We start from the raw sequence: 26922 nt of genomic DNA, 5'->3' as shown, positions 1-26922 counted from the left end.
TGGCGAGACCCACACCGTGGGTCTCTATCGTCGTGGTGTGGGTGGTTTGCAGAAGTTCCTGACCATAGGGGCTCTCAAACCAAAATACTTTTTCAAACAAAAAAAAAAAAAAAGTGTTTCTCATCTTTATATTGTATCAAAATATCAAAACCAAAAAACACTTTTTAAAACCATTACTAAACGTAAAATTGGTCTGATACATCTCCCATAAAACACTTGTCTCATAAAATGTGCATGTGTCATATTAAAAATGAAGTTTAATCTCTAGAAACGGACTAAAACAAACTTGTTTTATATTCAAATTCAATAATAGAATTGGTCTAATACATTTGTCCATAAAACATAAACCCCTATTGAAAATCATCTGAAGATTAAATTTCATATTTCAAGCAACAAAAGTGCATCAGACAGAATTGGTCAAATGAAACAGAAATATAATGATTTCATTTTACTCCAAATCACAACAAGATTAGTTATAATTTATATCGATCTCTAACTTGAGAAAGTAATATATATATATATATGAATATGATTTACCAATATAAAGTTTGAAGTTTAACCAAAAGTCTTGATCGATAACTTTTCTTGAAATGAAATCACGAGTAGTTGAACCACTCTGATTTGTTTGATGTGGAAAACAAAACCTACGAGTTTAATTAGAATTATTATTCATAAGGAATAATACACTAAAAAACCTTCTTCTTTTTTTGACCTGAAAAGTGTTTGAATCTTACAAAATTGATGTATCAATCCACGTGACTTATATAACTATTATATAAATTTATTAAATGGTCTGCCTTGCAACATGTAGTCATCACGTGGCGGTAGCTTAGATTACTTGCTACTTGAGAATATGGAGTCGTGGGCTCACGTACCTTAAAAGGAAGACAGAAAAATAATTAAATTTGGTATTTATTATTATTATTATTATTATTATTATTATAAACTATATAATATTTATTTGGTGTTGATCATGTTGGAAACAAAAGGGTGGCTGCTGGGATACACTGGGTCACGTTCAAATGTCCATTTTTAAATTACTAGTTGTTGCCAACTCATGAGGATTAGGTATTGTAGCAAAGTCAAGAACGGTGATATAACTCAGATTAATGCCTACTCAATATTAATCTTCTATTTTTATCTTCATTCACAGATAGGTAATTAGTACTGCTGTAAAAACTACTTTTTTTTTTAATACAAAAAGGCAGTATTTTGATCATTTTAATGTAAAAAAATTAACAATTCAATACATTAAATTAAGAATTTTTAAATTTTAAAAAGATAATTAATGTAAAAATGATAAAAGTGCAAAAATGAAATAAATTGAAACTGTTAAAAAAAAAAAAATTACTGCACCTACGTGAAATTCAGAAAGCCTATGAAAATCATGACAATACTCCTTGTATAACAATGATTGATACTACATGACCACTTTTAGGTAAGACACAGCGATCTGTTACATCACGTACCTGAATGGCTGAATGTCAAAATGTTTGAGTTATTGTCGGTGACAACAATAATGTTTTTTTTTTTTTTTACTGTTTGAATTTTATAGGACAACAATAATGTCTTTTAACCATTTAAATTATGTGAAATAATATTTTATTTTTATAAGTCTTTGTTGATCTAAATTTTTACTGATACATTGTCGTAATTATATGACAGCTGCATGAGACATAAATTCATTATCGGTCATGGTCAAGCACACCCATATCTGTTTCGGAATTGCCTAAAAATTTTAATCCAAATTTCTTAAAAATTGGGCAAAGAATGAGAAAAGAGAGCGTAGAGTTTACCTACTCTCGGAAACCCGAGGTTTCACACTCATTTCTCTCATGTTTTGCTTAAATTCTTGGAATTAGGACAAAAAATTCTTGGGGTTTGAAATCGGGATCTGAATTTAGATTTTCAATAGTTTGTTGTGGATCTTTATTATTAGCAATCTAAACGTAATAAAAGTATAGAACCCATTTATCTAAACAGGTGGATGGGTGGTCCAGAACCCGTTCGGAGAGATGAGTCCTATAAAAATTTTCTCCCATTTAGTATCAAAATTATTAATAATCGAAAAACAAAATTGTTAGAAATTTATGTCTCGAAAATTGTGCCCATATGAGGGGTGTTGAAATGAAAGATGTGGCAGAATGATAAATGTCTTGGAACCTTTACATGAGTGCAAGAGAAGCCAATAATACAATTGGGTACCACACTATAGTTGTGATCAGCTGTGCCCTACTTCAATGAATTCTCAGGCACTGAGATGATGGTGATCATCTCTTTGCTTGAGTTGTACAGTTGATCTGAATGTATGGTGTCTCTGTCTTTGTACCAAAGGAAAGAAGTTGGTGAAAGAAAGAAAGCACGTGCATGTATATATAGTGATACATCATTAAGATAGGAGGATGATGACCCCCATTGAATACCACCAAGCTCCAAGGCCCCCCCATTTGAGTGTTGTGTTGGTTCTCTCTCTCTCTCTCATAGATGGGGTACTAGGTTTAACAAAAGGTGGAGAATATCTTCACTGTGATTTTTGTTTTGTCTTATATGTCAATTATGGTGCCCACTACAAAGTCTTTCAGCAAAGTTTAAAAGAATGAAACTCTTTGAAGGTTCCCTTACCCTACATGGGCTCCGTTTGACAATGTTTTTTTTTTTTTTTTTTTGGAAAAACTAGTCTTCTTATATAACATAAATATGAGAAAGTATACTTGAGTGTTTTGTTAATATTTTTTATTTTGAAAATAGAAGACATTATAGCACTATTCCTAGGACATTATGGAGTTGGATATTTGTATAACAAGACCCCTTTTTTATTTTAACAAATTGTAAAATTTATTGATAAACCATCAATCAAGTAGGGGCATAACGCTCCTTAGATACAATACTATAGACACAATTTGGAATTTATTCAACTCTAACTCTATTTATAATATCTACACTAGTCTCTAGCAAGACTATGGGTGACAGAATTCGCATCTCTCCTAATGAGGTTAAAAAGATACATCTACTCTTAGTTGCGTGTATATATATATATTAACATAGGCAATGCTAATTTGCCTTTGAATTTTTATTTATTTTTTAACAATAACTGATTGGCACCGCTACATCGACAAAATGTGATAGTTATGAAATAAATGTTTGATTTATAGCATTATGAGATGTGATATACATCTTTCTATTGTTCTTCAATTCTCTCATTCTCCCACTTTTCAAAATCATCATTGAATCTGTGAGGTTCACGTGTAAGACTTATATCCAATAACAATTTTAAAAAGTAAAATGATAAGAAAGAATGTGAAGAGAAAATGTAGCATTTTCCCTATATATTAACACTATATAATATATAGGAGTAGGAAATCTCTCAATTTAAAACCATTTTAAGGTATAATTTCACTAAAGTTATAGATCTCCACCATTATTTTTTATTTTTTATTTATTTTTGGACACAGAAATTGTTGTTTTGAAGTGATGCAAGACCAAGTTGATTAGATATAGAAATTAGAACTGTGACCCCCGACTTGAAGGTGGAGTTTTTTGAAGCATACCCAAAACCCATTATGCAGGCGATTCTTAGCCGTCCATTGAGCAGAACCAATTAGACGGTCTTGATCAGCTTGACTTCTTAGTTCTTACATAAATGGGGACCACCTTTAGCCGGCCCAGTTTCTTGTTCCGATATCCATGCGTGGAGGCCGGCCCATAACACAATGTGTAGGTTCAGACAAAATTGAAAGCCGCTACTACATACCGTCCTCTACGATTTTTTAGACTTTTTAAAATTAATTATCAAATATTTTTATAATATGAATAAATTAATACTTTATCCTCCATCTCTATCACCTCATTCTTGAATAGATCACCAAACTTTATCCTCATTCTCATTACATTTAGTTTATTATTTTACAATATAATCAGATCACGAGACATTTTATTGTCAAAATTATGAGAAATGCTAAGCTTACAAATAAATTTTACAGAAAAATTTTTATATGGCACAACATGATTGGATATAAGATAATTTTAAATTTTGAAAAACTTAATCGTGTTGTGCTATATCAGTTTGTAAAAGTTTTTCTATAAAATTCGTTTGTAAGTCTAGCACTTCTTCAAAATTATTAGCATTTCAGTCGGTAAATATAAAAAAGTTCTTACATGACACATTTCTCCAAGTAGAAGGTGGTATGCTCGAGACTTGCTCAAACAGCTATGTTCCATAAAAACTCTCTCATATTTATTAAAATTGTTAAAAATATTTATGACCTCGAGGAATAAATAAGTAATTTTTCCTCCTCAATTACAAATTTCAATATTTTATTATTTATTCCATAAAAAAACTACCATTAAATGGAATAGAAATTCAAAAAAATATATAAGAAAAACAAAAATATCCCTAAATATTTAAAAACAGTAATTAAAATGTTAAAAAAGCAGATAATATAAATTATAATTATGCTAAAATATGAGAGTAAGATTGATCTCTATTCTCTCAGATCCAGTGCCACTCTCTAATCTTTGTTTGGGCGTTCACACGTGATTACCTCCCCTTTTGGCGCGCTAAAGAGGATGGCCCACAGTGAGGGCCACAATTGTTGCCAGCTCACCACAACCTCAGACAATCATGTCGTGGGCCCAAGAGAGCAGTCCATTTCTTTGGTTGCTTAATTCCTAAAATGTCCTTCTCACGGTTTCAACCAAGACGCGTCAAGGTCATTCTCAATGACAATATTGTCCTTCTCGGATGAAATTAATGGAGCATATGTTACGAGTAGTGCTATTGTTTTTCTCATGTTCTTTTGCATCTTCAATGTTGATGTGTGTCTTTCAAATTATTATAAAATTAAAATTTAATATTGATTTATTATAAATATAATGATAATTTTAAAAATTATCATTAGTTTTAAAGTGATATAAAAGAGACATTCACTATTACTCAACATTAATTGACAAAACATATAAGTCCTCAAGAAGTAACTCAATTAGTTGAGATCACGTCTAATGGAGCCGAAGTCACTAGTTCGAATTCTTATTCCCTTCTTGTGCGGGCATGTAAAAAAAAAAACACTAATTGACAAAACGTCCCCAAGAGGTAGCTCAATCGATAGTGGACCACGTCTTATAATGCGAAGGTCACTGGTTCAAATCTCTTTTCCCTTTTCCTTGAGTAGACATATTAAAAATAAAATAAAAAATAAAAAAAATAAAAGAATAAAAAACTAATTGATGAAACAAGGGCTAAACATTAATGTATTACTAAGAGTAATGCTAGACATTTCCCACATGTCCTCCATTTGTCTTCCCAAAATTAAGATAGCTTTTAAAATTACTATTAAATCAAAATGCAATAATGAAATACGCTTCAGTGTCAAGTCTAAAATAGGGAAGACTTATTTTACGCTTTTTTTTTTTTATTCAATGGTTTATATGATGTTAATATTTTAAAATTTAAAATGACATGATGATTTATTTATTATGTGGCAACATATACATTATTAAATTTGTGAAATTTAGTAGTAACCATGAAATAAAGCATCTCTATTTCAAGTGATCCACAAAGGGCCCAACATTAACGTATTGAAGCCTATTAATCATATTCAATCATATTAGCTAATGATACAAGGTTCACCAATTGTTAAACTAAAGAAATTTGAATTTGAAGACAAAGTAGGCATAGAGTTTGTGTATATAATATGTTAATAATCCTTATAAACTTTTATAAAATCTTGTTGATATAGTGATTGTACACTAAGCACTTGAACAAAGAAAGGCATGCAAGCAAGCCAGAGTAAGAATGGTTCATTGGAATTTGGAGGTGCCAACAGAACGACCTCCCAATAAAAGAATATTGCATTTCTGTATGTATATTATGGATGAGCTCATAATATTCGGTTAATTTGGGATATATATGAGAAATGTTAGGTGTTTTTTTAATGTCCTTCTAATTGTGATGTGACTTTTAAAATTATTGTTAAATTTGAGATTATCATTATTGACTTTTAATCTATAAGAACACTAGAAGAACACCTAGCATTTTCCTATATATATATATATATATATATCCCAAATTAAAAAAAAAAAATGAAAGTCAACCATAAAGGGCAAGTATGTAAAGACAGTAAGAACATCCCAGAAAGGCAGAAAAAACCAAATTGAATATAAAAGGGTAGTTTAGTGACTTCCTGTCCAACCATCAATCATGCAATGTTAACCTAACCAAGCAGCGTCTGCTGTCTCCAACACACTTCTCTTTCACTCTCTCCCCAAGTATCATCATCCATCGCCTATCTTTAAAGGTCCACATTAACGTTCCAAAAATAATTATCCACAGAGAGTTTTCGAAAAAAACAAACAAAAATTGCAAAACCACCCCAAAAAGTAAAATACTTTAACAATTGGGCCCTTCTTCATCTGCGCCTATTTTTCTAAACCCAAGACTAGCCCACCTCAGACCACCTACCATTTTTTCCCGTTAAGTTTCTCCAATTTTCCAAACCTCAAGTCCACCCCCCAAAAGTACGGATTTTTCTTGACGGTCCTAACTTTGTATCCATTTGTCTACCTCAAATAATCCCAATTCTTTTATTAGTGCGTCAGTTTATGTGTGTTCCTGAGGCCAGAGCCCATTTCAGGTTTCCACTTTTCTTTCTGTTTTTATTTTTTTGTAGGGTCTGTTCTGGGTATTGTTTTTTGTTCTTGTTTTGTTTTTTCAGTTTCCTCACTTTCCCTTTTCTGGGTCTCTGTTGTTGATTTTGAATATCCATATCCAACCTTCTTTTCTTCAAGAGCGCACTTGTGAACGAAAAGAAAAAGTCTCTCTTTATATTTATTTTTCTGTTCCGTAGAGTGGAAACTTTCAAGCCTTTTTAATGGCACTAAGGGGACTTTCATGGCCGTGGCAAATGTAAGGTTTTTGGTGACAATTTCTTCTGCGTGACTCTTGTTTCATCAAAATCTGAAACACCCATTTGAAGAAAACCCAAGATTTGCATCCTCTCCTTATCAAATTTCAACCTCTCACTCTCAGGCTCAAAAAATAGACCATTTCATGGTTTCAGACTTGTGGGGTTTTCTCATTTGACAAGGTCCTCTCATTTTTCCAATCAAAGACACCGCATTTTCTTTCTCATTCTCTCGCTCCCTCTTTCTTTCTTTCTTTCTTGATCTGTCTCTACAACCCCAAGAAATGTATGGAACACAAAGCAAGAGGGACCTTGCCTTAGAATTCCAATCTCAAATACCAATCTTGAGGCCCAGCATCCATGCCAGGAGGGCAAACCTCACTGTGAAGTTTCAAGACCTTTACGGTTTCACAGTAGAAGGGAATGTGGATGATGTCAATGTGTTGAATGAGGTGAGGGAGAAGGTGAGGCAGCAGGGAAGGGTTTGGTGGGCATTGGAGGCCAGCAAAGGAGCCAATTGGTACTTGCAGCCTTCTATCTCCGAAGGCCAATCCCTTAAGGCCTCGCTTAAGCTATCAGCTATGGCAAACGCCATAACTTTGAAGAGGCTCATTAGGAAGGGAATTCCTCCGGTTCTCCGCCCCAAGGTGTGGTTTTCGCTTTCCGGGGCGGCGAAGAAGAAGTCCACGGTGCCGGATAGCTATTACAATGACTTGACCAAGGCGGTCGAGGGGAAGGTCACCCCTGCCACGAGGCAGATTGATCATGTGAGTGAGTGATTTGGGTTTTTATGCATTGCAATGATGATTCTGGGCCTCTGGCAGAGTCGGGGTTGGTATATTGGACTTTTTGATTAATGATTATAGATTCTAGATTTGATAGACATATTGGTATGCCATCTATGGGGTTAGATTCCTTTTGAAAGATAAGTAGTTTGCAGCATGAATTTAGTACTATTGACTTATACGTAAAATGATCGTTTTTAGTTTATTCTGATTTGACGATCTTAGTGAATGTTTGGGGAATCTTAGTTTGCAGGACTTTGTTGAAACAAATGTATTGCGACATTTTCTATTATCCTCTGCTGTAATGTTGTGCGTCACACCTCTTGATAAAATTTGTTGTCAGGTCATTTGATTGTGTGTGAACCATTCAATTACATGGCTATTGTTGCTGAATTAAATTAAATAATCTTTATATTGTTATAATAGAAACTTTAATGTCATTTTATTTATTAAATTGAAGATCTCTAAGCATTGCTGTACTGTAACTGAAAGGTTGCATATCAATGCCCGTTAACTCATCATCCTGTACAGCTTAAATTGGTGTATTTGATGGTAAGACTTAGGAAGATCCACACAGATTTGAGCAATTTGGGTATTTGATTTATGTGTTCTCAAGATTAACAAGCCTTATGTGTGGAAAAAAAGATTAAATTTCTCAAAGATGAAGTGTGTGGATGAGGGTTGAATGGAAGCAATTTCTAAATAGTTGCAACAATTTTATTATTTTTATTTTTATATACTATTATTTTTATTCTTGGGGATGATAAGAGTTTTATGGATGAATATAAAATGTATTGTGGTTTATTCTTGACGATTTAAAATCTGTTCTTTGAAAGTGCAATGTGCTTGTATGGCCATGTGTATTTTGATAATTAGTTTTGAACTTTGTTTTGGCCTTCTCATTTCTTCATTTCTATTCTGGAAGTAATTGCTTCAAGCCTGTAAATCTCAACTCTTTGAATTGGGAGATAGGGAGTACCATCAAGGCTAAAAGTTCTTAGGATGTTTTGATTTTGAAACAGCTTATTTGCTGTAGGTCATTAACTAACCTTGTGATGTTTGATTACCATTATTGAGGAATTGAGACTGGATTGTAGATTTCTATACATCTGGGGTTTAATCCCTGCTTAAATTTTTAATGGTTGTATTATTTTCAAGGTTGGCATAATTCAGTTTCTCTGAGATTCTCAGTACAAATGTAAAGCCATACTTTCCAAGAGATATTACTTTTATGCCAACTTTAAACTGTCATTTAATATCTTTTGCTATTTTCATACTTTTTATATACATGCAGGACCTACCGCGCACCTTCCCTGGTCACTCATGGTTGGACACTCCAGAGGGTCATGCTGCTCTCCGACGTGTTCTTGTTGGGTATTCTTTCCGTGATTCTGATGTTGGCTATTGTCAGGTGGGTTTGCTCCCTTCTAGATATGTACAAAAATATCTTTGTGCCAGTCTGGAGTTTGTTAATTATAACGGCATGATGCATCAGGCTCCTGTTACTGAAGTGTTTGGGTGAAATACGATATGTTGCAAACTAATGCATTCAAAAGTATCCCCCATGTGTATTTCACAGCTCCATCGTAAATCTTGTTCCAGATTATAGCATATAGAAGATTGTACTTTCGAATAAACTTGTTTCTGAATCATTTTGTGTCTGCAAGATACATGTTGATCCAGTGTTTTTAGTGTATAAAAAAATTAGAGTGCTAATGACATTAAGAATCTTGCTTTGATTCTATCCCGCTTCTAGTTTTACCTCGTAATGGCACCTTCAATTTGCACCAATTCAATTTGTTCAATCATGATTGCGTTTATTTATTTATCACATGCATTTATGAATGGGCTATATTTTACATTGAATTTTTCCATCAACTGTATTAATCTTATTGGTTGCTTCTCAACCAACACCTCATCTCACCAACTCTACTTTTTACCACATTGTAAAGCGTGATTGTTTCATCCCATCTTGTAAATATGTGATTAATCTACTGAAGATATAACGATCACAAAATACCTCATGTAACCATCCCTGCTTTGCTCTAATTGCATCTGCTAGTATTTGGTACGTATTGCATCTTTTCTTCTATATAATTGATGTGAAGCACCAAAACTGGTTTCTCTTACATGTCTAATAGTAATCAACTTTGACACCAAAACCAATTGTAAGTCCATCTAGATAATTGCTGGTGTATATTACCTAATCTGGGATATACATTTTATTTAATATTTTGAGTTATTCTTGGTGCAGGGCTTGAATTATGTTGCAGCATTGTTGTTGCTTGTGATGAAAACAGAGGAAGATGCATTTTGGATGCTGGCAGTCCTTTTGGAAAATGTATTAGTTAATGACTGCTACACAACTAACTTATCCGGATGCCATGTCGAACAAAGGGTGTTCAAAGATCTACTTGCTAAAAAGTGTCCAAGGTGCCTTGCTTTTGATGATTTAGTAGATGTATCCTTTATTTTCATGCTTTTTTAGGTCTCTTCTCCTCTACTTGCTAGGCTTCTCTCTTGCTGCTTCCTATGCACTTGGGTTGCGTCCTTGATGTAACTTATAAATAAATAAATAAATTGGAAAAAAATAAAATAAAATGCAGGATGGCCTCTCATTTGGAAGCATTGGATTTTGATGTCTCCCTTGTTGCCACTGAGTGGTTTCTATGCCTCTTTTCTAAGAGCTTGCCTTCAGAGGTTAGAACAGTGTTGAGACTCTCTAGTACAAAAACAGTTAGTTAAGATTGTTTCCATAACAAACAAGTAACAATTCTTCTGTTTGTCTCTTTTTCCAGACAACTCTGCGGGTGTGGGATGTCCTTTTCTATGAGGGGGCAAAGGTTCTGTTTCATGTAGCTTTGGCAATCTTTATGGTACGAGTGCTTTTAGCCTGTAGGCTCTTTGCATTGCTTGTGTTGCCTAGTTGCTACTTGACTATTGATTCTTAGGACTGAATATAACTCAAACATCAGATACCTAAAGTTGTGATTTGCAAATGCAGATGAAAGAAGAGCAGTTGCTTTTAACCCATCATGTTGGCGATGTAATTAACATATTGCAGAGAACCTCGCATCACCTTTTTGATCCTGATGAATTACTAACGGTAAATTAATTCTCTTACTAATCTCTCATTTCAATTATAATGCTTTCTAAGTTCACCACCCCCCTCTCCCCTCAAAAAAAAAAAAAAAAAAAAGGTCCTCAGAGAGGTGGAAGGGAAACTTGAAATTTGGAATTAATAATCCCTCTTTTTGTTTTTTGGTAAGTTAGAAAAAATAATTACCCTTTCTTAGTGATAGAAGAAAGCAGAATAAACACTGATAATGAAAGATTTGATTCGGCATCACTTAACAAAAAATTTAGAGGAGTTGCTATAGATGAATGGAAAAAAAAAAAGCTTTGAAAGTTTTTCTCATTTGGCGTGCACACACCTCCTTTTCTAGTTGGCCTAAACTTTCTCCAATCATTTTGGCTATTTTGAATTGTGGTATCAATCTCCTACTTCTTGTTTGTTGTTGGCTTATTACTTTGAACATTTTTTCAATGATAAAAAAATGTTAATAAAGCTTCTAATAATTTGACTTTGCAGGTGGCATTTGATAAGATTGGTTCTATGACAACCAACACTATATCTAAGCAAAGGAAAAAGCAAGAACCAGCAGTTATGGCAGAGCTTGATCAAAGATTTAGACGGCTAAATTCGATCAAAGTTGATGATAAATAGCATTTGCTGTTGTTCAAAGTGTCATATGTCAGTCATCCTAAGTAGGGGCTTGTTGCCCCTCTGGAGAAGAACATTGAATTATGCTTTTTCTTTTTTTCCCTACTCTTAAGGGAAGGACCGAGTGAAGAGAGCACCTGCTGATTTTTGGGTGTTGTAGGTGACAAATGTAAATTTCAAAATGTTACATTATATACAGTTAATTACATCACAATTCAGGGCATTGTCTAATTTTCTTCTGCCCTGTAAGTTTTGCTTTGATGTTTGGTTGTGCTTGTAATTTGTTACTTGAGTTGAATTTAATATCCTCTGAGAAGCTGTTTGATGGTCCTTCACACCTTTGAGGCAATTCGGCAAAGGCAAAAACTGTGTACAATCTTGTGATACACATCTTTATGCTCAAAGGCAAAAGCTCTCCACACCAAGTGGCTTAATGGCATTTTCACTCCATCATAATGTATGGAGCGATGGGTAGTTAATGACTGAAAGGAAAAAAGAAAAAATAGGGAAGAAAGAAAGAAAACACCATAGAATGGCCATTAGAATGGATTAGGATTCCTTGATGGGCTTTACTTATTCGAGTAGGAGCGAGCACCTATTTGGACATGTAATTCTTATCTGGAGCTTTTCTCAATTTTAAAGGATTCTGGTCCTCATTATAATACCCTCTTATAGGTTGGAACATGATCATCTCCAGTTTATTTTAGACTGAAGAATATCAGTTCATGACTAGGATTTCTTCTTAAAAATTTTAGAGTCACAAATGAGACATATGTCCACTAACAAAAAATAATAAAAAAATATTATTTTATCTTTAAAAATAATAATAATAAAATAATAAGGGGTGGTCCGGCCACCCCCAAGGGCCAAACAATTTTTTTTTGTTTTTTTTAGATTTGGCCCTTGGGGTGGTCCGGCCACCCCACCACCTTATTTTTTTTTTATTATTTTATTTTATATTTTTTTTAATATGAAAACAATATTTTATTATTATTTTTTGTTAGTGGACATGTGTCTTATTTGTGGCTCTGGGATTTTGAAGAAAAAATTCTAGCCATGAATTGGATATTCTCCAGTCCAAAATGGACTAAAGAAAATCCTGTTCCTTGCTTAACAAAAAATCCTTTTCATATGTAGTTAAATTTTTACTGGACATGTAAATGCTATATACCACACCACTATCTCACAATATTGACATGGTATTGCAAACTTAACTTTAGATTAGCCATTGTTAAAAGAAAATAAAATTCAATAGTAGATTGGTAATACCACATCAGCATAGGCTTATAAGAGGGTATTATAATGAGGACCAAGATCAACTAAAATTGGGGATGCAAGTTGAGATAAGCTCCCTTTAAAGCTTATGTCTAAACATAAAAATCTTTTCATAGGAAGTTCAATTTTTAATGGACATGTCTTGAGAGTATTGTTATATATCACACCACTATTTCATAAGATTGAAGTGGCATTACTAATTTATCTTTATTTTTTTTGAGAAATGTTAGGAATCAATAAGTTTATCATATTTGACCCATATTCTCTTACAAATTTAATAGATCAACCATTAGATTTGTGGGGTCTACCATTAACTTTTGTAGAATTCACATAAGTATACAAATCTAATAATTGATTTGCAAAATAAGATGAGCCAAATATAAAAAAAAACATTAACCCTGAGCATTTCTCTTTTTCTTTTAACAAGGGTTAATCTATAGGTAAATTTGCAGTATCATGTCATGGTGGAGTGGTAACTGTGGTATAAACATTCCTCAGGTCTTAATAAAAGAATTTCCATATATAATAATATAAAAGAAAGAAATAAATAAATTATGAGCATCCCTATAAAAGAAAATTGAAAAAAAAAATAGTTTGGGAAATAAATGTCATCCGTATAGATATTCCAATTTCCACATGTGACATGTGCAATTCCTCTCCCCATAAAATACCGTTGTTCTTCAAGCTCAAACCTCAAACATTAGAACTGTACAAGTGGCTGTAGTTAGCGGTTATTGCCTAAATCATTAACCGCAACCGCCTAAAACAGTTATTAAAATTACCTCTCCACTTAGATGATTAGCGGTTACTAAAATCAATAATGGTTTTATAATATATGGGCTTTTGGGCTTTTTTAGGTGTTTTGAATAGTAAAATACAAGATGAATATAACAACTAACAAAAAAAGATTAACACAAAAATGAATATAACAATTAACAATATGTATAAATCAAGAAGATGCAAAATAATTGCAACAATATGTGAGTTTCTCCCGTACTTTTTCAACAACTACAACCTGACAGCCCATAAACTTAAAAATAAATAGACAATAACTCACCCCTCATAATCATCAGTCATTCAGCCTGTGAGACTGTGAGAGAGAGAGAGAGAGAAAGAGAGAGAGAGGGACGACACCCCATGAGACTTGAGTCGTGAGAGAGAGTTTGAGAGAATATGATGAAACCCTAATCTATATAAATCAAGTCGAGTGAGTGAGTGTTTATTTTTTTCCAAAACAACACCGTTTTGGAGAAAAACAACAAAACAACATCATTTTGATGTTATATTTTAAATATATAAAATATAAAATATATATTTATATTATTATAATTTATATATAAGTGTAGGCAGTTAGCGATTATTAACCACTTTTCTTTATCCTTAAAACTGCTAACCGCCCCGTCTTAGGCAATTATCGGTTTTTAATAATAGCTTACCAAAACAATTATGTAGTTAACGGTTAACGATTATAAGTGGATAGCGGTTAGCAGTGCAGTTATAATTGCCCCGCTTTTAACGCCCCTATCAAATACAGCCCACTAAACCCCGCTAAACCCAAGTACAGAGCCCAAAGCTCACATTTGCCACAATGCCCTCCTGGAGCATCGACACGGACCTGGACGACATCGACCTCGACCCCTCCGACTTCGGCTCCTCCATACCCCTCAAGAAGGTTCCGAACGGCGACGTTTTCTCGGCTTCTCGCGCCGGCGATGTGGAGCGCTTGAGGTACCTCCTCGACTCCGGTGTCAATGTCAACGCGCGCGACCAGTGGGACTCGGTGGCACTCTACTACGCGTGCCTGGCGGGCCACCTCGATGCTGCGAGGATGCTGCTGGAGAGTGGCGCGATATGCTCGGAGCATACGTTTGACGGGGACAGGTGCCACTACGCGGCACTGAACCTGAAGGTCAGGAAGCTGTTGAAGGCGTTCGAGGCGAGGCCGCCGCCGCTCGGGCCCTTGCAGACCGCGATGAGAGAGACTTTCATGGGTTGTGCGGGGAATAGGGCCTACTTGGAGCAGGCTGATGGTCAGTTTCAGATTTCAGGTGCATTGGATTTTCTCTTTTCCTTTCTCTTTCTCATGGGGAGTGGGGATAATGGGTTAGTTTCAATTTCAGGGAGATGGGTTTTTCTTTTCGTCTTGTGTGCCAATTTTGTTGGTGAAAATGCTTAATTTGTTGGATTGGTGATGTGGGTTTTGTTGTGTAGGTAAATGGGTTAGTTTTATTTTCTTGTACATAGGGTTTTTCTTTTCGTTTTGTGTGTGAATTTTGTAGGTGAAAAGATCAAAATTACTTGCATGCGGATGTGGGTTTTGTTGTATAGGTGAGTGGGGATAATGGGCTAGTTTCAATTTCATGTATATTGGGGGCTGTTTTGTGTGAATTTTTGTAGGTGAAATGTTACATTTCTTAATTGGTGATATGAATTTCATATGGGGGGTGTGGGGATGATAAGTTAGATTCAATTTGCAGGTACAAACTCTGGGTTATTGTTTCTTGTGTAATTATGTTGTGAATGGTTTGAAGTTCTGCCAGTAGAGGTAGTTGTGGAAAGTAAATTCATTTTGGGTTGAATGCCTGTGTTGGCCAAGCATCTGGGAATGAAAATGTGAAGGATGTTATCTACTTTGACTTATGGGTCAATTTTGTGTGAACTTATCTTGTGGATGAATGACCCAGATGGATATATTGGTGTATTGGAGTGTGGAGATGATGGTGCTAGTTTTAAATTTTGGGACTAGCTCTTTGGGTCGTTTCTTATTCCCATAGATTATGGAGGGCCCCTTTCATGTGGGTGTTAAATATTTGTCTTTGATTTGTTGGTTTTGAATAAGTGGATGGGTATAAAAAACTTGAAAGTTGGGACGAATAAGAAAAATTTAGTTGTCAGATTTATTGGTAATTCAGTGTAAAATATGGCAATATTGGGGAAATTGTCCTATTCTGTAGCTTAAAGTAAATTTGTGGCTTTAGTTGCTTCATCAGTGATGATGCCTATCAGCTCATTTGGTCTTACGTATTTTTCTTCTGCGAATACTATGCATATCAGTCTGACACTCAACATGTAATATTATTGGCTAGCTCTTTCATCGAGCGGGGGATTCAATTCATACCACTTCCCTCCAGATGTGGTATTTTTTGTACAAGGTAGACCGATTGAAGCTCACAGAGTTATCTTAAGTGCCCGGTCACCATTTTTTAAGAGGAAGTTTGAAACCGATTGGAAAGACCGCAAGGAAGTGAGATTTGCAAAGGAAAAACTGTCTTATTATGCTCTTTACAGCCTCATCCACTTCTTCTATTCTGACAGACTAGATATTGCAGTAGATGACATGGAGGATCTTGTGAGAATATGCAAAGTATGCAAATGTGAATCATTACAAAAGATTCTTGAGAAAGAACTTATTCACCAGAAATATGCAGAATACAAAGCACTGAGGGACACAGATAATTCTCAGAAACGCTTCATTTTACAGGGCCTGTCCCTTCCTGAAGAAGATCGACTTCCGGCTGCCTTACATCAAATTCTTCAAATTTCCCTTGCCAACTCCAACAGGGAACGCAACCAAGACATTAGTGTTGAGAAATTATCATTTTATGTTGGTGCAATGCAGATCAGTAATTTTGTAGATGATCTTGCAGATGTTTGTGTAAGAGTTGATAAAAAGATTTTCCGTTGCCATCAAGTGGTTTTAGCATCAAGGTCAGAATACTTCAGAGCAAGATTATCTCGTATGAAGGATTTTCATGAAGGAAAAGATGCATTACCTGTTGATACCCTTCCATTTCTTGAAGAACATGATTTGAGCACAGAAGCATTCGAGAAAATGATCGAGTATATGTAAGTTTATTCTGATTACAGTAGAATACTGAGCTTAGATCAGAATATTCAGAGGAAGAGATGCTGGAAAGATTATGTTGTTACAATAACCATAGATCTCTGGCCTAGCCAGGATTTTGTTGCACTTGACAATTTCTTATGCGATCAATTACTTAACATACTGGGAAAGAAAGAGTTTAATCAACCATTTATTACGATTGCATGCGATCATCATTTATCAGAACCAGACTAATTAGCATGTAGCTTATTTTGACTCCTTTGGTTGATTCAGGTACACTGATGGTTTGAAGGATATAGACCCGGATCAGGTACAAAATGTATCAATCAAAACTTCTTGCAGCAGAAATTTCTTGTTTTGGAGTTCTAACACGTGTTAATTGATCAGGCTGAGGAAATGTTTGATGCTGCTTCTAGATACTTGTTATTTTCGCTTAAGCGTGCTGTAGCTGATGCGCTGTTGCCGCACCTGGAAATGGTCTCGCCTGCAGAGTTGTGCCATTGGCTGATATTATCAGACATGTACATCTTCTCTCTTTATCTATTTGATCTTCCTAAGATATCTTGATCGGTAGCTAGAGTAAAGGTGAACTGATAATCTATTAGGTCTATATGTGGGGCTAGGGAAGGTAGTACGTATCTGACTTATTATATTTCTTACCAAGTGCCACATATGTGGCCCATCATACAGCTATCTGACAGTTTCTGAGCTCTTGAATAAGGCACTTGGTAAGTGAACTGTTCAGGCACTTACCAGTACTGTGGCCTACAAAGATTCAGCTCTTGATCTGCTTCTAGGATACTCATCTAATTCTGACATCGTCAAGAAGCAGCCTTTCAGCTTCCACAGTGGATTTGTTGCTTCATATGAGAATCCTTAGTAGGCTATCCATGTGTGGCATAATAAGTACCTGTGAGCACTTCATAGCTTTAAAGCTCTTTCACTTCATAGCTTTAAAGCTCTTTCACCTGTTCTTAATATAATCATCATGGGAACCCCAAAAAAATGTCACTTCGACATGTTTTGACAAGAAAGAACTTTCGAGTTCGCCACAGTTGACATGCTAAATATGCCGTGTTCTGCCATGCTTATCATCCCACCTCATTGTCTTCATAGTCAACGTCATTTGGTGATTTAACCATGTACAATCTGGAGTACGGTCATGGGAAGCCAAATAATTTGACAAGAAGCTGGAACCCTTACGAATGATAGCTTTATAGAGGGTTAGAATTGAAATTGAGTGAATCATTGATGAGTAAATTATTGAATAGTTTATTAGCCTTGAACATAATTTGTGGTTGTAATACTCATCAAAAAAAAAAAAAAAAGTGGTTGTAATAGTAATGAGTGGTTACATTGGACTTGCAGGTATGGTGTTGCAAAGATACGGGAGTACTGTCTAGACACAATTTCATGTAATTTTGAGACATTTGAAGATACACGGGAATTCCGAGCAATGCTGTTGACACTCCCACCACCATCCGGAGATTCTTCACTTCGCACCACTGTTCCAAGTGCTCCAGGAGCTGTAGTCAATACGGACCAAGCAAATCTTCTTTACGAGAGAAGTGGCTTGAAGCTGAAGCTGCTGAGCTTGACCGGAGAGATGAGAGTGCATTTCTCTTTGACAAGCGCCTTGAGATGCTTATGCTTGTTGCTGAACAAGAAAAATCTGATGGGGCTCCAGCTGATGAACTTCATGATTGGCCCAGATCACCTGTATCACCTCCTGCCTCTGTCCCCATGCCAAGCGAACAAGAGAAAATATAGGTTTATATACAATTTTTTTTTTCCTGATGTATTAACAAAACATTCTTTTGTTGTAGTGAACAAATGGGACAATAAAAATTGCAATGCATCGGAGTGCTTTAGTTGGGTTTTTTGTAACTTTAGTTACTCGAGCATTCGTGATCTTGGATAGTTTTATCTTGAAATTGTTGTGTAATTGATTACTGGATTACTATGGAGTAATGAACTTCTTAACCATGGAGTAAATGTGCACTGACGACCATTGCGATTAGGCGGTCGATTAAGATCACTGAAAAAAATGTGACTTCACTACACAAATTGGTGCTATCAAGACCTAACTATAACATCTTTCTTGCAAACATCTTCCATGAACAAGTGCTTGTTGAAGAAGTTTACTCAAGTTCACACTAGGGAAACTACAAGTTGATGATGATTATCTTTTTGTCTATGTCCGTGTGAGTCAAGCCAGTAACAATGCCTGTGTCAATGCACTTCCAAGGAGCTCATATAATTTATATCCTATCATACTTGAGCATCAACTTGAAATGATATACAAGTAATACCAACTTATCAAAATATATATATATATATATATATATACAAGTAATACCAAGAAAGACGAACAAATAATGCTTCAAGCCCCACTTACATTATTCCCCAAAATCAATGTAATTTGAATCAAAAGAATATGCCTAAGAACAGTAACCTTTAGTTAAAGAAAGAAAATTTACAGGACCCTTTTTTTCTTCTGTGGTTTACATGCACATACTAGAATGAGCGCTCTCTCTTATACATGGAGAGCAACAGAACATTTGCTAACTACAACCAAATTTACTTCTTCTTTTCCTGTTCTCTTAGAATAAAAACAATAAATAAAGAGGAGAAAGAGGGGGGAAATATTCTTGAGTTGTATTTCAGGTCATTCTCCATCAGGACTTTCCTTTCCTTCGACCTGATCAGAGGCTTCATCATTCGCGACCTCAGAAGCCAAAACTGTTTCCCTTTCACCATCCACTGAAGCTACAGGGGATGCATCGGGAGTATTACTGTCTTCAGCATCCTCTGCCTGTTGTTGTAGGCTCCAATACATGATGCTAGCCGTCAAAATAAGGATCATCTTCTGGTTTACCTGTAGTTAAGGCATACATGGCAATAAAAAGTAGAAATTACTAAAGAGTGATGTATTTTTACATTTGAAAATACCAATTGCAGTCTCACAAACCCAGTTCACCTATAAACATAAAAAGTCAACTCGATAACATCAACTCTTGAACTTCTTCACCCTTCTTTCAAAAGGGATAATTATTTTTTGATACGTTAAAAATTATAATGATCCCTTTTGAAAGAAGGGTGAAGAATTTAAAAAGGGATAATTTCAATACATGTCGCTTTGTCATATAGTATACTTTTGGATTGAAAAAACCTAGAGGTGAAGAAAAAGGAGTTAAACTGGCCAGGTTGATTAGTAATGTATAATCCTCACTAATAAAAAGACGACAAATTGCTAGGACTTGAATAAGTATACAGGCTCAGACTCATATTCTTCACAAAATGGACTATCAAAATAGCAAGGTCCAGAATTCCATATCTGGATTTCGGATCTCTTTTAAACATTCAAATACTGACAATTTAAAGTGACTAGTCAGGCCCAAAAATTGAGTAAAAACGAAGTGATGGTTCATCACAACACAGTGGCAAATGTGAAGAGAATATATGCATCCAATTTTACAATGATAAACTTACCTCTATAATATCCTCAGGTAACAAGAAAATGGAGCACCCCAGCTTTCGTGCAACACTTATTATATATGTTGCATTCAACTTCTTATCTTCCTCTGCAATATAAATGACAGTAAAGTGAGACTTTTTTTTTTTCCTCTTTAATGCTTATACATTCTTCTGATGGTCTGCAGTAAGCCAAAAAGGTGCAAGCTTGGCAAATTTCTCATTTTTTACCTAACCTGAAGTATAAGAAAGTTGACATACCAGTTTCTCCCTTTGTAACAACACTCCAATTCACCACCCTTGGCTCTACAGCACTAAGAAGCTCGAGGAAGAAAATCCCATTTGAAAGGTTTTTATCCTAACACAAAACATTAATTCAGACACAAAAACCATAATCATGGGTTACAATCTGATTGTAAAACAATGCCATTGTTTAAAGCATTACCTTAAAGCTATCCATTTGGGAGTTTCTACCCGCCTTCTTTACTTTGTCGTTTGCCCAGTTTAGAATGTCAGCATCTTTTATCTCTTTACCCTTTTTACCTTGGGAGTGTGATCTCAAGTTTTTTAGGAGTTGGAGCATAGTGAACCTCATGAGTTGCCATAAATATGCTGCAAATGGGGTGGCGGCAAGGAGATAAGTGTTTTCCAATGGTTTTAGAGCAATCTCTACAAATTACACTTTCTTGAAGAGAATGTTATGAAAGAGGAAAATAATCAAATTAATATAGATATGTGCAAAAACTATTTCAAAGAAAGAAGAATAATTGAAAGGTTAGCAAGTTAGAGAAGTCCCCCAATAATTGATGAATATTTTGTTTCGCTAAGTAAGAGACTAGCCAGTAGCCACATCCAGTGGGGCTCAAGCCCATAATAATCCAATCAGCACCAAGCCGGCAACCAATCAAAAGGCCCAATACTCTGGTGTTAGCACCTCATGACCTTGACAAAAGGCCTATGGCCTCGCCCCTTTTGTGCATCCTGTTGTTCTCTTATAAGTGAGGCAGCTATCAGATAGGTGTAAATTTTCTCACACTAGCAAGTGTTACTTGCTTTTTCCAACCATTAAACTACTTGATCAATATGTACTAGTTTCTACTTCGAAGATTTGGGTTCATATAGTCCAAATTAGTAACAGATTTGAATACCTACAAAGCTGGGAAACTATGAAATATTATTGGTAAGGACTATTCGTATTTGTGTCATATGTTCAAATACCCCACTCCATCCCTTTTTGGTGATTCAGTTTTTACTGTTCATATCAGAGAAAATATAAACAAAAGCACCTATCTATCTGTCCTAATTACTTTTTTAGAAGAGTTGTTAGGGTTTATGAGTCATTAGGGTTTGGGGGTATTTTTGTCATTTTGATATTTTCCTGAACCTAGATAACAAGATGTGTGGTAAGGCTACAAAACAATTTCAATAGCCTTCATCTTTTGCATCTAAACCGTTCATACAAACTATAACAATTTTCTTGAGTTGGCTACAAGAATAACTTAGAGACAAAAAAAAAAAAGAAGACTTTACTGGAATAGTGTGACTTTACACCAGATATCCAAAAAATAGAAAACAAAACACCACAACTTCCAATTATATAGCAACAAATCACACACCCGTCATATGGATAAACTGAATGGAGCAGTAGTAACAAGCAAGGTAACAGCAGTTTAGGGGTAAAATTTTAAAACTTACCTAGTATGAGCTTTTTATTTCCTTGCACAATATCATTCCCAGCTACATTCACAAGGGAGAAGTTTAATTGCTTTCCAATCTTTATAACTTGGTTGCAGTTCTCAACTTTTCTAAATGGCATCTTTATAGGAGGTTTTGATGCCTGCTTCCAGTTAACTGATTCTGGTGAAACTTTGTCAAGAACTTCTAAAATAACCCATCTGCAAACACAAGGAACCTATCGTCAATCAAGATTCATATGGGCTTGACGCTACTGAGCAGAAAACAAAAACCTCACCCATTTCTGACATCCTCAAAAACATTATTGACATAGGTAGCAACTCCAAGACTGTTAATCCACAATCGGAAGCATCTCTCCTCGCGAGACGTTTGTGCATCATCTGTCATCATCTCAGCAAAAGACATCTTTTTGCTGTCGACTGTCAAGCCATTCCTGCATAGAAAGTTGCATGCCATTAACATTGAACAATCAAAACAGATAGGGTTTGCACATCCAAGGAAAATAATGAAAATATGGCATTGTTGTACCATCATAAATTACCAGAAAAACGGTTAAGTTTCAGGAAAGGTACCATTTGGAAATTATTATGCAATTTGAGGGATGAAAAATACAAGCGTGAGCGTGAATAAGGAGGAAGAAGTAATAGTACGAGCTATATTTACAATGTTGCACATACTCGTGAAATTAAGGACCAACAGTCTCCATTAATTCTTCTACAGAAAAAGAGACTTCGTAGATCACCATTTTCACAATCTGTCTGTTTTCTTCATCTTTTGTCCAAGTCTACATGGCTAATTGTGGTATACAGCAAGCACACATGCAAAAAAACTAGGACCAAAATTTCCAGAACAGGCTCAAAAAAAGTTCTACATGAAAACCAACTAAGCGAGATAAAATATTTATAAATTTCTAGTTGTTATTACTACTACTACTACTACTAGTAGCAGTAATCTATCATTATAATTATTATCATTATCTTTGTTATTGTTGTTGTTAATGTTGCTATTATTACTTTTTTTTATAAGTAATCGCAGATTATTAAAAAGAGCCAAAAGGCACAACCCAACCACACACGAAGTTTACAAGAGATACACCTAGCTAGAAGAAGAAACAAAAATCAATAAAAACATGAAAGCTAGAAATATTTAAATCAAATGCATATGTCCAATTTATCATCATATTTATTCTGAACGCTTATAAGATTAAAATAGAAAGAACAGGTTTAACTGATGAATCATGGCAACATATTTCCAAAGGGGCACAAAAGGGATCTCAGAAATGTATTGTATGCACCAAATCTTGTGCAAAATTAAGAGAAGTTCTGCTCCTGAAACAGATCCATATAGAAAGCAGAAGATAGATCACCACAAATAGTGACATAGACAGATCTACTTACAATAACTAGCAAGTTTATGTACAACAGATAACAAATAGATCATATCACATAAATTGGGTGGCAAATTAGAATCAGTTCATATAAGAGGTGAAAACATCAACAACCTAAAAGGCATAGTTTCAGATTTCAGTTTTTTATTTTTTATTTTTAATTTATTATTATTTTTTTTAGGAGGGGGGGGAGGCTAGCATATTTGCAAACTGAAAAAAAAAAAAAAAAGAAATTGTTCCTCACCTGTGCTGGAATATTTGTGCAACAAATGCAAGATTAAGATTTGGTGAACCCTCAACAATGTCCTTAGGAGTGAGGTATCGTTTGCAATCCAATTTCTCTGCATGCGCAAGAACCATATTTGCTCTTTCTGTAGGATCTTTTGTTTCCAGCTCACCGGGGCCTGAGTGTTCAGGTGCAAGAGCGGTAAGCAGGTAAGTATATGCCTCTCCGTCCTGAAAATGCACAACGTTAAAACAACATCAGAGACATTATGCATGACACATCTGAAACATTGTATAAACATGTCTGCATATAAGTGTTGCAACATTACTATTTCCCTTAGTAGTAAATATGAGTCCAATTGCAGCTATCATTGATAACACCATGTTTCCACAATTTATTCACCATTTTCCTCCTTTTTTTTATAATAAGAAAGTGGATACAATGGATTCACCAAGAATAAATATTTATTTATTTACATATTTTTGTTTTAAGGTAATAGACTTTTGTTGAAATAGCTGAAAGCCTGAAAGGGTGTAGCCCAAGTACACAAGAAGTGTACCTGAGATAGACAAACCCAGACTAGCTATTCTCATCACTAAGATGTGTCAAATTAAAATTACAACCTCTGCTATTAGATTCAACCATAGTGTTTAGTCACTAACAAACTGGTGAGCGCTCTCTTACCTTCACATCAGACGAGAAGTTTGTAACTTGTTTCTCGTACCCAACTTTTTTCAGATGAAAATTCATCCATTTCAGTAAGACCTTTTCAGGTGATAAGCCCAAAAGCTCCTCCACATCCTGCAGATTGGATTCCATTAGCAAAATAATATGATAATCATTGTTTCCAACATATATAGCAAAATGCAAAAAGAAATTATAGCCTTTGCATATTATCAAAACATAGATCAAATAGAAGGAAAAAAATCACATCGCTGTCATCCACCAATTCCACCAGTTGAGGAGTTTTCTTCAGATTGAGATCAGCCAATAGTTGAATCTGAACTTGCCACCATAGAAAACACAACACAATCAATAGTGTAAACATTGACAACCCAACTCTTTGAGTCTTATATGCTGAAATAAGATTAATTGCCCACATTATGGTGTCTAAGTCCTAAGAGTGTATATACAATGCATAAAGGAAAAAGTTCAAGTTTCATACCTTGATTATTTGAGAAATCAAGCCAAGTAGCAGATGTGGCTACAAAATCAACAAGAAAAAACTTGAGCAAGTTTAAAACCAAATTGAAAAATATAACAAGAAGAGTATAATGCTAGCTGGTAGTAGCTCAACTTACTCTTCCTTCAATTAAGTCCTGTTCGCCAATATTAACCACTGTGCAGCCAATAGCTTTTGCAGAATTGAGGCAAAGAGTATGATTTTCATTCCTCTCCCATGGATTCAGGACCTTTTTAGTATTAATAGCTCGCTCATCTATGGTGCCAGGAACAGCTATATTTATAAGCTTACTACATGAAGCAATTAAAAGCATCAATAAACAGGAGTACCATTATTAGCAAACATGAAAACATCTACTAAGAGTAATCAGTATAAAATAACCAAGTGGGTCTGGCACATCTACCAGAGAAGAACTCCATCCTTTACAAGATCAAATAAAGCATTTGTAGATGGATCCATGGGAAGATCCTTCTTCAAAAATGGATCATCTGCCAGGTAGCTGTTAATGTGGGCAACATAAGAAGCCTTCTCAGATACGTTAATTGAGTGGTGAACGGTTGTTGTTGTGGCCTTGAGAAATGAAGAAGAATTCTTTGAACCACCTGATCTTGCTGAAGCTCGAGATTGTAAATTTAAATATGCCTGCCAATTAACAACACTCCCCAAATTTGTCATCCCTATTCATTTCATCACAGTTACCTTCTCAGATTCATGCAGAGACTTTTTTTTTTTATTTTCTTCCTATTTTTATATCAAATTTAGCAAAACCATAATTCATTCGCCAAATACCAATAGCACAGTATGCACGTAATAATAAATGGAAAAGAAGCATGAGACCCCATACTTCAAAGACTCACCCGAAGGTAGGATTCAAAATCAATTTCTTCGTCCATATCCTTATATGACTCCCCCAAGATATCCTTAATCTCATCCTCAGTAAACATTTCGGTAAAAGCCTTCAATTTTACAAAAACTGCTGGCAAATCTCCCACCGTGACTTGACCAGATTGAGTCCTTACAGAAACATACTGAAACCAATGCAGCCCAGTCAACATCTCACCCCCAAAATCATCACTTAATCATAAATATTATCAAACAAACGAATGTACAAATTCAAGATTATTATTCAAAATGCACATATTTGAGAACAGAGAAATGCGTACTTTGGCTTTGAGGGTACGAAGCTCCACTTGGGTGAATTGACTATGCAGCCATGAATCAGACACAATAACACCCACAAAACCAGACATCTTGACCTTTGTTTGCGCAAATTGCCCAACACCAAGAAGAACACTGAACGCCCAGAAAGTATATAGTCACATATTACATATGTTATATCAGAATTGCAACAAGGTAGCATGGAATTCAATAACCAAATAACAAGAAGACACAAACTCAGATCCATATATGTAAAAAGAAATAGAAATCCGATCGAGAAACCATACTGCACATCTAAGTTAACGTGCATGCATATCCAATTACGCGGTTTTTGATTGATCCAACAGTGGAATCCAACAAGGAGCGTAAGAACGCCTCAATTTCAATCAAAATGAATCAAATTCAAACCATACAAAGAAAATAATCAATACCCATGTAGCAAAATGAAGATTTGAACCTCGTGAACCAACAAATTCAATGAAAAGGAATCAAATTTGAGGAGAAATAATAAACCCCACGTAGCAAAATTGTGTTTTTTTAGAGTGAGAAATGCGGAGAAAGTACCTTATAGACTATAAGAAACTGATGCTGAAATTGAAAGCTTTCTCATTTTATCATTCTTTTCTGCGCAGGTTTGGCTGTTCAAGAGAGAGAGAGAGAGAGTTTTTTTTTTTTTGGGGAGTTGTTTTTTGATGCACAAATGGAACAGAGGCTTAGGGGGTTGGGAGAGAAAAGCGTGTTGCCGATAGGACCCGCGAAGACCCAGGGGAAGCAATTGCCTCTTGAGCAAGCAGAGAGAGAAAGAGGCCAAAGCGCAGGCCAAAGGTGGTGCTTTTATTTATACCATCACCATTAAACACTCTTCATTCAATCTTCACGTGGAGCCTTCTTTGGTATGAAAACTATGAATGCGATATATATATATATTTTTCTTTTTTTGTTTCCCTTTTTTTTTTTTTTTTTTTAGATATATTGGAAACTTCTATTACCCACAAGTATTGGACTTTTTGTGGTCATAATCTCAAACTTCTAATTTTTATAATTTTGGTATTCCAATAATTTGCCCCTTTTAATTTCACCAATCCATTAGATTTTTTTGTTAAATCTCATCGAAAGGATGCCAAAATCCCGAAAATTTTCCCATTTAAAAAAATGAAAATTCCAAACGCCGAACGTTTTCTTTTTTAATAAATTTTACATGGTATAAAGGATATTTTTCATATTTATCATTTAATTTCACCTTAAACCCTGATACTTGGGTGTAAGTGAAGT

At 35.0% G+C, this 26922-nt stretch overlaps 3 protein-coding genes across 3 annotated transcripts; 2 read left to right on the top strand and 1 right to left on the bottom strand.

Moving 5' to 3' along the window:
- Positions 1–6361: 6361 nt before the first annotated feature.
- On the top strand, positions 6362–11667 carry LOC132180954 (uncharacterized). The gene is made up of 7 exons (XM_059593970.1): positions 6362–7666; positions 8979–9095; positions 9939–10117; positions 10291–10384; positions 10483–10560; positions 10689–10790; positions 11277–11667. The coding sequence occupies exons 1-7, from the start codon at positions 7184–7186 to the stop codon at positions 11409–11411; spliced, it is 1188 nt and encodes a 395-aa protein (XP_059449953.1). The 5' UTR covers positions 6362–7183; the 3' UTR covers positions 11412–11667.
- Positions 11668–14232: 2565 nt separating this feature from the next.
- On the top strand, positions 14233–18409 carry LOC132182695 (BTB/POZ domain-containing protein At2g04740). The gene is given in 6 exon segments (XM_059596010.1): positions 14233–14731; positions 15770–16529; positions 16801–16837; positions 16915–17048; positions 17896–18080; positions 18083–18409. Coding segments are annotated over 6 exon segments (1791 nt in total). The 5' UTR covers positions 14233–14271; the 3' UTR covers positions 18298–18409.
- A 488-nt stretch (positions 18410–18897) lies between these two features.
- Positions 18898–26521, bottom strand: LOC132183105 (fimbrin-5). Its single transcript, XM_059596504.1, has 15 exons — positions 26215–26521; positions 25656–25785; positions 25350–25520; positions 24896–25134; positions 24611–24782; positions 24475–24513; positions 24241–24309; positions 23994–24110; positions 23328–23539; positions 21974–22129; positions 21697–21896; positions 20447–20613; positions 20263–20359; positions 20020–20111; positions 18898–19405 (listed from the first exon to the last, which is right to left on the bottom strand). Exons 2-15 carry the CDS (start codon positions 25740–25742, stop codon positions 19196–19198), a joined length of 2028 nt encoding a protein of 675 aa, XP_059452487.1. The 5' UTR covers positions 25743–25785; positions 26215–26521; the 3' UTR covers positions 18898–19195.
- Between the last annotated feature and the right edge of the window lie 401 nt (positions 26522–26922).

The sequence above is a fragment of the Corylus avellana genome, chromosome ca5, assembly GCF_901000735.1.
Source record: "Corylus avellana chromosome ca5, CavTom2PMs-1.0".
In the NCBI taxonomy this organism is placed as follows: Eukaryota; Viridiplantae; Streptophyta; class Magnoliopsida; order Fagales; family Betulaceae; genus Corylus; species Corylus avellana.
The sequence above is the reverse complement of the archived record's forward strand: the minus strand, read 5'-3'. Positions and strand labels throughout refer to the sequence as shown.

Bases quoted from the DNA above. Each gene is read 5' to 3' on its own strand.
- LOC132183105 (XM_059596504.1), bottom strand. From the start codon at position 25,742: ATGTCTGGTTTTGTGGGTGTTATTGTGTCTGATTCATGGCTGCATAGT. The intron at 23,540-23,993 runs GTAAGAGAGCGC...GTGCATTTTCAG, and splicing joins ACTTCTCGTCTGATGTGAAG to GACGGAGAGGCATATACTTA. The intron at 21,897-21,973 runs GTGAGGTTTTTG...TTGTGTTTGCAG, and splicing joins TTTGAGGATGTCAGAAATGG to ATGGGTTATTTTAGAAGTTC.
- LOC132180954 (XM_059593970.1), top strand. From the start codon at position 7,184: ATGTATGGAACACAAAGCAAGAGGGACCTTGCCTTAGAATTCCAATCT. The intron at 10,385-10,482 runs GTTAGAACAGTG...CTCTTTTTCCAG, and splicing joins CTAAGAGCTTGCCTTCAGAG to ACAACTCTGCGGGTGTGGGA. The intron at 10,561-10,688 runs GTACGAGTGCTT...TTGCAAATGCAG, and splicing joins TAGCTTTGGCAATCTTTATG to ATGAAAGAAGAGCAGTTGCT.